Source organism: Saccopteryx leptura, chromosome 2 (genome assembly GCF_036850995.1).
Source record: "Saccopteryx leptura isolate mSacLep1 chromosome 2, mSacLep1_pri_phased_curated, whole genome shotgun sequence".
NCBI lineage: Eukaryota > Metazoa > Chordata > Mammalia > Chiroptera > Emballonuridae > Saccopteryx > Saccopteryx leptura.
The window spans coordinates 330,542,799-330,556,885 of record NC_089504.1 but is presented as its reverse complement, the minus strand read 5'-3'; the positions used below and the strand labels follow the sequence as shown (position 1 = coordinate 330,556,885).

At 45.3% G+C, this 14,087-nt stretch overlaps 1 protein-coding gene across 2 annotated transcripts in view; it reads right to left on the bottom strand.

Annotated features, from left to right (window-relative positions):
• Positions 1-14,070, bottom strand: part of ZZEF1 (zinc finger ZZ-type and EF-hand domain containing 1) — a 130,135-nt gene extending 116,065 nt beyond the window's left edge. For both annotated transcript variants that reach the window (XM_066363407.1, XM_066363408.1), the window contains exon 1: positions 13,579-14,070. In XM_066363407.1, coding sequence (XP_066219504.1) covers positions 13,579-13,932 — 354 coding nt within the window. In that variant the 5' untranslated portion in view covers positions 13,933-14,070. The remainder of the gene's footprint in view (positions 1-13,578) is intronic.
• Positions 14,071-14,087: the final 17 nt, after the last annotated feature.

Here is a 14,087-nt window from a genome sequence, read left to right as displayed (position 1 = left end):
AGGGGGCAGGACCCAGCCTAGGGCCTGCATAAGGGATAAAAACAGAACCTACCCCCTTGCCCACATGCTTGCTGGCCAGCTCTCACTAGCAGCAGCGCACCCTTCTGCAGAAGTTACTAAAGTTGCCTTGTGGAGGTATTTTGTCTCCATGTGTCTTGCTTAATTGCAACTCTAACATAAATGTAGGATGAGGGACAGAGATTGAAAGCAAAAAGATCTCAGTATTCTTTTGTCTCTACTTAAGGTGACAAGATTATCCAAAAAGTTAATGTGCTCAAAGGCTATACTAATCAAGGCATAACGGAGGAGGAAACAGGTTGCATGCAATGGTTACTAAAATCCAAGCCAACTCAGACTCTAGACTAGGTGCCAAAGGGGTATCATTCCCCCAATCTGCCATGTTCTTTCTCACTTCAACATATTTGCACATGGTATACCTCTCAACTGGAATACAGTGGTCCTTCGTCTTTGCAGGGGTTAGGTTCCAGAACCCCCATGTAAAGCCAGTAGTAGCCACAGCCACCATCACAGCTGCCTGGCCTGTGCAGGTTTGCATTTGATTCAGACAGATGGTAATGAAACAACGGAGCCAAGAACTGGTGGGCCATTATCTTTAATCCTAGCTTGCACCCGGTGGGCAAGAAAATACACACAGTGGGAAAACACTTCCCTTTCCAGTCAGGGCTCCCAAAACCACTGACTCATCTGAGTATTCCTAGAATCAAAGGTTTCTACCTCACCAACCTTATTCACCTCTGTTCCCCATGTCCTTCTCTCTGCACAAAATCTGCACAAACTGGCTTCTACTTCAGCATTCCACCATCTTGGCTGCCTCTTCTCTGCAATGCTGATGACAGGATCTGAGCGAGAGTGCTCCTGGTCTGCCTTATCTTATAGTGTAGAAATTATAGCCTTTAAGCCAATATATAAATAAGAAAGTCTCTGATACAAAGCAACTTATCTGAGGCGTAAATGGGATTCCTCATAAGAGTGCACCACCCCCTATCATGCAACAGTCAAGGGTGTGGGGAAAAGCTTAGTTTTGAAAAGATCTTAGGCTATAATGACTTTGCCAGCTTACAGCTTGTCTTCCACACCCCATGCAAACTATAAGCGAGCAAACATATATATCATATTTACAAACTTATTTGACTGACACCCCATGATAGGCGAAAATCCACAAAGTAGCGACCTTATGTTTATTATTTATATATATTTGAAGGCTTTATAAACCCTCCCCACACTCTTATAAACCTTTCCCACACTGTTATTAACCTTTCCCACATCTTATAAATATTTCCTATGCTCTTAAACACTTTCTATACTCTGAAACCTACCTAATTTTAACAACATATAAAATTCTATATGGGTACTCACCAGTGAATATACAACTTAAATGATAATGTTTTAATTGACATTTTTATATTTTTTATTGTTTTCAATTTTTTTAGGCTAGAAAATGCTTATTTTACCACAAAAATAATTAAAATAATAAATATATAAAAATACCTATATACCACAAAATCCCACAAATAGGGAAAAATACGTGATACAAAATTAGATATATACAATTAAAAAATCTGCGTTACAGTGAGACCACGAAAAGTGAACTGCGATATGGCGAGGGACAACTGTATCTCTTTTCTCCTTTGCCTGGCAAATCCTTCCAGCCTCTCAAGCTCTGGTTCATGAAGCCTTTCCCAAACACCATGCTACCAGTAAATGCTTCTTTGTGGTCCTTGAAAGTGAGAAGGGCTTAGGATGGAGCAAAGGGCTAAAGGGGAGAGAAACAGAAGGCAAACTCCCACATACAGGAGAAACAGTGAATGGACATGGCTGTGGAAAGACCAAAGTGTCAGGCTAGTATTTGACACTGAAGTTTCTAAAGCAAGATAGTCCATGATGAAGTGACATTTTAGAAATAAGGAAAAGGCAAAACAGATATGACCTTATATGACCTTTCTTCCATAGTTCTCTTAGATCATGAATTTTTCCAAAAGAAGCCAATACCACCATCCTCCCCACCCCCCAGCAAAGCACCCAGGGCCAAAATAACCTATAGTTCACCCAGGATCTTTCTCTTCTAAACTGCCTCATCACCGTTTATGGCCATCACTTACTGATGACTTCCTGTGTGCTGGAGTAGTATGGGGGGGAGGGGGGCTCACAGCCTAGCTGCAGAACAAGATCACACAGTGTGCTCTAAGTGCCAAGTGACAGTGACCTATACAGAACAGGAAACAAAATCCTCAAGAGTGGGGCTAGAAACACCATTATATACAAGCCATCAGAACTATGCCACAGGAAAGTCTTGGTCCTGGCCAGGTGACAGTACTAAGGCAAGAACTGAGAAAAGCAAGGTCCACATGCAGGGCAAGGGAGGTATTCCACTGGGCAGAGCACAGGGCTTGTGCAGGGGGACAGAGGTAGATGAGCTCAGACAGGGAGACAGGCCAGCCTGTGGGCTCCCACTCATTCAGAGGATTCCTCAGGCAGTGGGGGCCCTGCGGGCTCTGAGCTAAGGGTAAGCAATGCCTGTAGACTGCCTCATCCTTATTGTGCATACAGACATCTCACACTGTCTTGAAGGGGTAGAGCAGTGGTCCCCAACCTCTTCTGGGCCACGGATCGGTTTAATGTCAGAAAATATTTTCACGGACCGGCCTTTAGGGTGGGACAGATAAATGTATCACGTGACCGAGACAAGCGTCAAGAGTGAGTCTTAGACGGATGTAACAGAGGGAATCTGGTCATTTTTAAAAAATAAAACATTGTTCAGACTTAAATATAAATAAAATGGAAATAATGTAAGTTATTTATTCTTTCTCTGTGGACGGGTACCAAATGGCCCATGGACCGGTACTGGTCCATGGCCTGGGGATTAGGGACCACTGGAGTAGAGAATAACAATTGTGTACTTATGTTTGCATGGTTCTTGGGCTCGGAGCCATTTTAAATTATTTGATTAATACTTCCAACATGATAAAAATTTTCACTAAAATTATACTTAACTGATTCCTCCAACATCAAGAAATAAATTACGCAGCGGTAGAGCGTCGGCCTAGCGTGCGGAGGACCCGGGTTCGATTCCCGGCCAGGGCACATAGGAGAAGCGCCCATTTGCTTCTCCACCCCTCCGCCGCGCTTTCCTCTCTGTCTCTCTCTTCCCCTCCCGCAGCCGAGGCTCCATTGGAGCAAAGATGGCCCGGGCGCTGGGCATGGCTCTGTGGCCTCTGCCTCAGGCGCTAGAGTGGCTCTGGTCGCAATATGGCGACGCCCAGGATGGGCAGAGCATCGCCCCCTGGGGGGCAGAGCACCGCCCCTGGTGGGCGTGCCGGGTGGATCCCGGTCGGGCGCATGCGGGAGTCTGTCTGACTGTCTCTCCCTGTTTCCAGCTTCAGAAAAAAAAAAAAATAAATAAATAAATAAAAAAAAAAGAAGAAATAAATTATGAAAAGGTTATAGATTGACTATAATATACGAGATTGGAGAATGAAGACTACACCATATCCAACCTGTTAAAATTAAAACGAGGGCACTATGGGGGAAAACACTGAGTGCTAGCTAGGAGCCAAGACTGCTAATACAATAAGTGAATAAAAATGGTCCTTCCCTCAGGGTTTACAACCCAATAAATTTCACAAAGCAGGCACCAACGCTAATTTGGCAAATTAATAAATTAAGGCCTATTCATATTAAATTCCTACTATGGACAAAAAAGGAGCCACAGATGAAACCTGACAAGCACAGGGGAGGCCTACAAGGCAGCCTTACAAACTCAAGAGACCTAAAAAACCACCGAGGATAGATCAAAATTAAAACTCTCTAACTAAAAGCAGTTCGTGACAGGTAGTCATGTCCTAAGGCAGTATTTTCCCTAACAAAAGTCAATGTTTACCTTACTTGAGCCTATCTGTTGTCTTTTTGCATCTACAATACATACCTGATAACATATTTTTAAAATGTAAGAGAAACATGCCTTTGAAAAGTAAAAGTAATTTTCTTACAACCAATAGAGCAACGCCCATAAAGCCCGTTATTTTTTTTTTTTTTCCTGAAGCTGGAAATGGGGAGAGACAGTCAGACAGACTCCCGCCTGCGCCCGAACAGGATCCACCCCCAGCACGCCCACCAGGGGCGATGCTCTGCCCACCAAGGGGGATGCTCTGCCCCTCCGGGGGCGTCGCTCTGCTCCGACCAGAGCCACTCTAGGCCTGGGACAGAGACCAAGGAGCCATCCCCAGCGCCCGGGCTATCTTTGCTCCAATGGAGCCTCGCTGCGGGAGGGGAAGAGAGAGACAGAGAGGAAGGAGGGGGAGGGGTGGAGAAGCAAATGAGCGCTCCTCCTATGTGCCCTGGCTGGAAATTGAACCCGGGTCCCCCGCACGCCAGGCCGATGCTCTACCGCTGAGCCAACCGGCCAGGGCTCATAAAGCCCGTTATTGTCATGTTAATTTCACCATCCAATACCTGCCAATGTAAAAAAAATATTGTTCCTTTTTATCCAATACCAGAGATTTCTATCTCCTGCCTCCTTAATTTATCAACAATGGATTTCATGTAACTCTTTTCCTCTTCCCCTTTGATTCTGATGTATAAAATAAGCAGTAAAAATGCCATTTTCCATTTGCTCTTCCTGGCAACTGTCATCAGTTTGGCTCAAATAAACTCATAAAAATTCTTAAGGTTTGGGTGTATCCTACATTGACGCTATCTTAAAGCCATCTGCTATCAGCCTGCGCTCAGCAGTTTTTCTGCCCTGGAGTCCACATGATTTTTCTGGAAGCATATCATATTAAGAGCACAATATCTAATCTCTAATCTCTAATGTCAATAAGAATTTAATTTTAACTCTATTTTTCTTCTACCTAGGAGTCAATTAAACACTGCTCCCTGTAAGCAAACCAGAGTCCTTCTCCACGGACCACACCTACCATGAGAAAAGGCATGCTGTACTATAAAATGATAACATTTCAGACTTTGGTCCATGGAACAAATCCAAGAACTTCTTTAGGACACCACCTCAAGCAATTACGGTCACAGAAATGTGAAGGCAAGACAGCTGGGTGGACATGAAAAGCAATGCAAATTAGGAACCCAAAGAACCAACATGTATAACTTAGAAACTCTTAGTGTTACAATAATAAATAATGTACACTGATAATAACCTGCTCCATAGTGCTAGCTCTCGTAAAATAACGAAAAATAATTCATCATTTTAGTTGCCTCTATAAAGACATTTTATTATTTTACAAAAATGCTTAAATTTTTATTAAAACACATTTTCAGAACCTTACATTTGGAATTAACTAAAACACAGAAATGTGTACTTAATCAAATCAAACACAGACTTATTTTTAAAGCCAGAATCAAATGCATAGCTAATATTTTTTATTATCAATTATTCCTTACTTATAATATAATATAAACAGGACTACAACTGTGAGATGATTTTGAGGTTTTTAAACCTTGGCTAAGCTTTCATTTTGAGTCAGAACCATTCTCTTCAAATAACCAGTGCTGGCCCTGGCTGGTTTGCTCAGTGGTTGAGTGTCAGCCTGGTGGGTAGATGTCCCTGATTCAATTCCTGGTCAGGGCACACAGAAGCAACCATCTGCTTCTCCCCTCCACCCTACTCTCTTCTCCCACAGCCATGGTTTGATTGGCTGAGCAAGTTGGCCCCAGGGCCTCTGCCTCCGGCACTAAAAATAGCTCAGCTGCCAAGCAACAGAGCAATGCCCCAGATGGGCAGAATATTACCCCATAGAGGGCTTGCCTGGTGGATCCCACTTGGAGTGCATGTGGGTGTCTGTCTCTCTGCCTCTCCTGTTTTCAGTTGATTAAAAAATAAACAAATAAGCCTGACCAGGCGGTGGCGCAGTGGATAGAGCGTCAGACTGGGATGCGGAGGACCCAGGTTTGAGACCCCGAGGTTGCCAGTTTGAGCGCGGGCTCATCTGGCTTGAGCAAAAAACTCGCCAGCTTGGACCCAAGGTCGCTGGCTCGAGCAAGGGGTTATTCGGTGTGCTGAAGGCCCATGGTCAAGGCACATATGAGAAAGCAATCAATGAACAACTAAGGTGTTGCAATGTGCAACGAAAAACTAATGATTGATGCTTCTCATCTCTCCATTCCTGTCTGTCTGTCCCTGTCTATCCCCCACTCTGACTCTCTCTGTCTCTGTAAAAAAATAAAATAAAATAAATAAAAATAATTATTTAAAAAAAATAAAAATAAAAACAACCAGTAGTAACCAGTAAGAGTAATCAAATTTTATTAACAACCCAAGCCCCAACCTTTCCTATCCCAAATTTGTCATACTAGCCTCCTAACTGATCTGCTTGGGTCTATTCTGACGATTCTCCTACAAGACAGCCACAACCATTATGGCACTTTATTTAAAACTTCACTGTTTCCAAACTCCTAATTAACAAAGTATGCAAGGAACTTCCATAATCTGATCTCTGCCTACTTCTCTAACCTTGTTCTCCTCCTGTTGTAATCTATGATCTACCCACATGAGTAAAACACTGCTAATCATATCTGGCCTGACCAGACGGTGGCACAGTGGACAGAGAGCATCAGCTTGGGATGCTGAAGACTCAGGTTTGAAACCCTGAGGTTGCTGGCTTGAGCATGGGCTCACCAGCTTGAGCACGGGATCATGGACATGACCCCATGGTCACTGGGTTGAGCCTAAAGATTGCTGGATTGAGCAAGGGATCACTAGCTCTGCTGGAGCCCTCCAGTCAAGGAACACATGAGAAAGCAATCAATGAACAACTAACGTGCCTCAACAAAGAATTGATGCTTCTCATCTCCTTTCCTGTCTGTCTCTCTTTCTCTCTCCCTAGCTTAAAAAAATTTTTTTTTAAATAACCCAGTAATCGTTTTCTCTCTCAGTAATTAAATCCTGAATTTTAGCTGAATATATGGCCATGGAATAAGGATATTTCCCAGGCTCCCTTGCACCTATGTGACTGGATTTGGACAATGGGATAGGAGCCATACCTTTAAGAAAGGAGGCGTGGCCTTTCCTTCTCTCTTTCTTTTCCTAATGGTTGGAATGTGGAAAGTAACAACTGAATGAGTCACTTGGATCACTAGGTAGAAAGTTCCTATGGAGGATAACAGCACAAGATGGATAAAGCCAGGTTCTTGATAACTGTGAAACTGTCATATCAACCCTGGACTGCCTACTTGGCCTCTTACATAAGAAGCTTCTTTATTGTTTAAACTACTGTTGCACTGAATTTTCTGTCCCTTGAAGCAGTTTTTTTTTTCTTTACAGAGTCAGAGAGAGAGAGTCAGAAGAGAGAGGGATAGACAGGGACAGACAGACAGGAACGGAGAGATGAGAAGTATCAATCATTAGTTTTTCGTTGCGTGTTGCAACACCTTAGTTGTTCATTGATTGCTTTCTCATATGTGCCTTGACCGCGGGCCTTCAGCAGACCGAGTAACCCCTTGCTCGAGCCAGCGACCTTGGGCTTAAGCTGGTTTTTTGTTTTTGTTTTTTTTTTGCTCAAACCAGATGAGCCCGCGCTCAAGCTGGCGACCTCGGGGTCTCGAACCTGGGTCTTCTGCATCCCAGTCCACTGCACCACCGCCTGGTCAGGCTGAAGCAGTTTTGTTTAACCCTAATATCATACCATTCTTCCAGATTCTCCATTATCTGGACTCATGCATGCAATTCCCTCTGCTTTAAACACTGCTAACACCTTCTGCTCCTTGTCTGCTTTCATCCTTCAAATCAGAGCTGAAATGTTCCTCACAGGTAAGTCTTCCTTGATTCCCTTGATGGAGTTAAATACTCTTGTTTGGCACTCGGTAAATGCCTAACAAATATTTGCTCAATGACTTAATAAATAACATAAGTCTTTGCATGATTTCTGGACCACACCTCTAGTATTTCTTGGCTTTACATTACAAGACTCCCATAAACTTCACCTGTAGCTCTATTCCTGCCAGACACTCTCATAATACACTGTTTGTCTACATTCTCTTTTGGACAATTTGGAAATGTGCCAATCCCCTCAACAGATCCACACAACTTTCTTGCATGGTTTCACTGTCTCATAATATACTATATACATATATAGCATAATATAGGACTAGAGTAGCAAGTATTATGGGTATTCTTGGAATTTAAAAATTAAAATGAGGCCCTGGCCAGTTTGCTCAGTGAGTAGAGCATCAGCCTGGTGTACAGACATCCCAAGTTCAATTCCTGGTCAGGGCACACAAGAGAGATGACCATCTGCTTCTCTCCCCTTTCTCCTCCCCCTTCTCTCCCTCTTCCCCTCCTGCAGGCAGTGGCTCAACTGGTTTGACCACTGGCCCACACATTGAGGATAGCTCATTTGGTCCCAGCATGTTGGCCTCAGGTGCTAAAAATAGCCCAGCTGATTTGAGCATCAGCCACAGATAGAGGCTGCCCTGTGGATCCCAGCTGGGGCACATGTAGGAGTCTGTCTCACTATCTCTCACTTAAAATAAATAAATAAGTAAATAAAAGAAATAGCAATCTTTTTTTTTTTTTTTTTTACAAGAACAGAGAGAGAGTCAGAGAGAGGGATAGATAGGGACAGACAGACAGGAACGGAGCGAGATGAGAAGCATCAATCATCAGTTTTTTGTTGCGACACCTCAGTTGTTCATTGATTGCTTTCTCATATGTGCCTTGACTGTGGGCCTTCAGCAGACCAAGTAACCCCTTGCTCGAGCCAGCGACCTTGGGTCCAAGCTGGTAAGCTTTTTTTTCTCCTCAAGCCAGATGAGCCTGTGCTCAAGCTGGTGACCTCGGGGTCTCGAACCTGGGTCCTCTGCTTCCCAGTCCGACGCTCTATCCACTGCGCCACCGCCTGGTCAGGCGAAATAGCAATCTTGATGTCAAACTATACTACAAGGCTAGAGTAATCAAAACAGTATGGTATTGGCATAAAAACAGACACATAGATCAATGGAACAGAATAGAGTACAGAAATAAACCTATGCTTATAGAGTCAGTTAATATTTAACAAAGGAGGCAAGAACATACAATGCGATAAAGACAATCTATTGAAGAAATGGTGTTGGGAAACTGGACAGGTATATGCAAAAAATGAAACTACCTTCTTACACAATACACAAGAATGAATTAAAAAGAGATTAAAGACCTAAACGTAAGGTTTAAACCAGGGGTCCCCAAACTTTTTACACAGGGGGCCAGTTCACTGTCCCTCAGACCGTTGGAGGGCCGGACTATAAAAAAAAACTATGAACAAATCCCTATGCACACTGCACATATCTTATTTTAAAGTAAAAAAACAAAACGGGAACAAATACAATATTTAAAATAAAGAACAAGTAAATTTAAATCAACAAACTGACCAGTATTTCAGTGGGAACTATGGGCCTGCTTTTGGCTAATGGGATGGTCAATGTGCTCCTCTCACTGACCACCAATGAAAGAGGTGCCCCTTCCGGAAGTGCGGTGGGGGCCGGATAAATGGCCTCAGGGGGCCGCATGCGGCCCGCGGGCCGTAGTTTGGGGATCCCTGGTTTAAACCATAAAAATCCTAGAAGAAAACACAGGGAATAAAATTTCTGACATTGCTCTTAGCAATATTTTTTCTAATGTATCTCTCTGTTCAAGGGAAACGAAAGAGAAAATAAGCAAATGTGACTACATCAAACTAAAAAGTTTTTGCAAGGAACAGAAACTTGCACCAAAATGAAAAGATAACCCACTTAATAGGAGAATGTCTTCCTGATACATCTGATAAGGATAAGTTTATAAAAAAACTCGTACAAGTCAACACCAAAAAACGTCAATAATTCAATTTAAAAAATGGGCAGAGGAGGCTGACCTGTGGTGACACAGTGGATAAAGCATCAACCTGGAATGCTGAGGTCACAGGTTTAAAACCTCAGGCTTGCCTGGTCAAGGCACATACAAGAAACAACTATGAGTTGATGCTTCCTGCTCCTCCCCCTGCCTCTTTCTCCTTTCTATAAAATCTTTTTTAAAAAATGGGGGGGCCCTGGCCGGTTGGCTCAGTGGTAGAGTGTTGGCCTGGCGTGCAGGAGTCCCGGGTTCGATTCCCGGCCAGGGCACACAGGAGAAGCGCCCATCTGCTTCTCCATCCCTCCCCCTCTCCTTCTCCTCTCTGTCTCTCTCTTTCCCTCCCGCAGCGGAGGCTCCATTGGAGCAAGGTTGGTCCAGGCGCTGAGGATGGCTCCATGGCCTCTGACTCAGGTGCTAGAATGGCTCTGGTTGCTACAGAGCAACGCCCCAGATGGGCAGAGCATCGCCCCCATGCCGGGTGGATCCCAGTCAGGCACATGCGGGAGTCTGTCTGACTGCCTCCCCATTTCCAGCTTCAGAAAAATACAAAAAAAAAAAAAAAAAAAAATGGGGGGAGGGACGGAGGACCTGAATAGACACTTCTCCAAAGAGGATATACAGATGGCCAATAGACACATGAAAAGATGCTCAACTTCACTAATCATCAGGGAAATGCAAATTAAAACCACATGGGATATCACTTCACAACTGTCAGAATAGCTATCATCAATATATCAATAAATAAGTGTTAGTGAGGGTGTGGAGAAAAGGGAACCCTCATGTACTTTTTGGTGAGAATGTAGATTAGTTGCAGCCACTATGGACAACAGTGTGTAGCTTCCTCAAAAAATTAAAATGACCCTAGCCGGTTGGCTCAGCGGTAGAGCGTCAGCCTAGCGTGCAGAGGACCCGGGTTCGATCCTCAGCCAGGGCACACAGGAGAAGCGCCCATTTGCTTCTCCACCCCTCCGCTGCGCCTTCCTCTCTATCTCTCTCTTCCCCTCCCGCAGCCGGGGCTCCATTGGAGCGGAGATGGCCCAGGCGCTGGGGATGGCTCTGTGGCCTCTGCCTCAGGCGCTAGAGTGGCTCTGGTCGCAACATGGCAACGCCCAGGATGGGCAGAGCATCCCCCCTGGTGGGCAGAGCTTTGCCCCATGGTGGGAGTGCCGGGTGGATCCCGGTCGGGCGCATGCGGGAGTCTGTCTGACTGTCCCTCCCCGTTTCCAGCTTCAGAAAAATACAAAAAAAAAAAAAAAAAAAAAAGAATGAATTCTTACCATTTGTGACAGTATACATGGACCTGAAGGGTGCTATGCTAAGTGAAATGGCACCCAGAGAAAGACAAATAGCATATGATTTCACTTACATGTGAAATCTAAAGAATAGAACAAATAAAACTGAAACAGATTCATAGATATGGAGAAGAGACTGATGTTTGCCAGAGGGGAGGAGGTTAGGGGACTGGGTTAAAAAGGTGAAGTACCAATTGGTAGTTATGGAACAGTCATAGGTATGTACAGTCTAGTTAATATAGTCAGTAACATTGTAATATCTATGGTGTCAGGTGGGTACTTGAAATATATAAAGTGTATATGTCTGTCTAACCACTATGCTGTACACCTAAAACTAATACAAAATAATATTGAATAGGAACTGTGATTGAAAAAAACATGGAGGCCTTTCACTAACTAATATGACCAACATTTTCTAGAGCTGGGAGGTCTTAAAGGTCTTTTTTTTTTTTTTTTTAAAGGAAAATGTAAGAGCTCTGGCCAGGTAGGTCGGTTGGTTAGAGCAGCATCCCAACACACCAAGGTTGCAGGGCTGATCTCCAGTAAAGGCATGAGAAGCAGTCAGTAAGTACACAACTAAATGGAACTAAGTAGAACAACAAGTTGATGCTTCTCTCTCTATTTTATTCTTTCTCTCTCTCTCTCTCAAGTCAAGGGAAAATTTTAAGAAGAATCAAGCAATAAATGCATAAATAAATGGAATGACAAATTGATTTTAAGTAAATAAATAAAGGAAAATATAAGAAACATTCAACCCACATTATCTGAATTTTATGGCCATGTACAGGAAAACATACTTAAAATATTTTACAAGCCTTTGGTTTTAAAGTGTACATTACCTTTATGGCATTACAAGTAGCTGTTAGTTACTGTTTTATATATTTACCTTTCATTGACATTGTAGATGGCTTACTCATTTTCAAAAATTAAGTGCCTTTCTGTTATAACATTGTAGAGTTAAATAAATAGGGTCCCAAGAAGGGTTGAGAGGATAACACAAACAAAAATCAAAAGATCTGGGCCCTGGCCAGTTGGCTCAGCGGTAGAGCGTCGGCCTAGCGTGCGGGGGACCCGGGTTCGATTCCCGGCCAGGGCACACAGGAGAAGCGCCCATTTGCTTCTCCACCCCCCCCCCCTCCTTCCTCTCTGTCTCTCTCTTCCCCTCCCGCAGCCAAGGCTCCATTGGAGCAAAGATGGCCCGGGCGCTGGGGATGGCTCCTTGGCCTCTGCCCCAGGCGCTAGAGTGGCTCTGGTCGCGGCAGAGCGACGCCCCGGAGGGGCAGAGCATCGCCCCCTGGTGGGCAGAGCGTCGCCCCTGGTGGGTGTGCCGGGTGGATCCCGGTCGGGCGCATGCGGGAGTCTGTCTGACAGTCTCTCCCCGTTTCCAGCTTCAGGAAAAAAAAAAAAAGATCTGAATGACTGTCTCAGTTTTGCCAAGGATTTACTGTGTGACCCACCCTGGATCAGTTCTCCTAACTCTAAAATGAAGTGTTCAGTACAGGTAATTTCTTAGAACTCTTCCCTGGAAAATATTTTGTTGCCATATCGACTTGCTGTGGGTTTTTTTTCTAATGTTTATTGTATTGATTTGAGTGAGAGAGAGCGGGAGGAAAGGAGAGAGGAAGAGAGAAACAGGAACATCGATCTGCTACTATTGCCCCGACTGGGGATCGAATGGGCAACCTCTGTGCTTCTGAACGATGCTCTAACCAACTGAGCCATCCGGTCAGGGCTCAACTTGCTGTTAATGATTTAATAGAGACAATGTTGGTAATTATGCCAAAAACGATATAATTACAAGCATTCACAGGAAACCTAGTATTTGCCTATAAGTTTTAGGTTCTATGGAGGTTTAAATTAGTCTAAAATATGGTCTTCAAAGATCTAAAGGCAAATGTGATCTTGGAAAAGCTAGTTTTTGCCTGAGGAAAATGGCTTTTAGAATGTGTTTCCAGTATATGTTACTCCCCTCCCACTTTTGCTAGGTGCCCACACTGAATTCAGAAGGTGCTCTGTAAAACTCCACGGCCAATAAAGCAGAATGGTTTTCACTGCCACTCTCTTGCTCACTTCATCTCCTTTCCCTTAAACTGTTCTGAACCCAGATACTAAAGCACCAGAGAACAGCTCATCAAGCGTCCGGCAACTGCACAATTATCTTTACTACAACAAAATGCAAAGACACTGGTCTTGTTCACTTCCTCACAGCAATAACGGCCTAATCTAGGCTTCCCACATTTTAAGTAAACGGTTAAAGAAATCTGTAGCCGCCTCCAGTCGTGCACAGGCTGTAAGCACCCCATGTAAATTAAGTCCCGGCAACCCCCTGCTTCCATCCTCTGACCCTGCGGACTCCACGGGTTCCTGCCTGGCCTCTCCAAAGCCACAGCCCATCTCCTCACGCCCTTGGGGGCAACCGCCCTGCCCCCCAGCCCGCCGTCGCCAGTCAGCCCTAACCTCCTCGAACTGCTCTCCGGAGCAGCCGGCGCCGCGAGCCTCCAACAGTTCCCGGAACTGCTCCAGGGTGACGGACTCTTCACCGCGACCCAGCCGCTCTTCCAGCCAGCGCAACAGAGCGCCGTGGTGCCTGGACACCAGAGACTCGCAGGGCGGCGAGGGCCGCAGCGCTGCCGCCGCCTCGCGCAGCCGAGCCGGCTCCAGCAGTGCTGGGGCTGGTGGCAGCGCCGGTCCGGCGGGGCCCGGGCCGGGGGTCATGCCGGAGTCCGCGGCCCAGTCCTGGTGCGGGCCCCAGCTCTCGCCCCCCGCGGGTGCCGCTTCGTCTTCACTACTATGACTCGGAGCGTTCCCCATGGGGTCTCGGTCCCGGGCTCCCGGCTCTGCCTCTGCCGCCGCCGCCTCCTCGCCTCGACCTGTCAACCTCAGCCAGTACCCGGCGGGCGGGGACGGGGAGGGGACGCGGCGGCGGCTGCGGCTTCCGGCTTCCTCGCCGTCAAGCGAGGACTGCT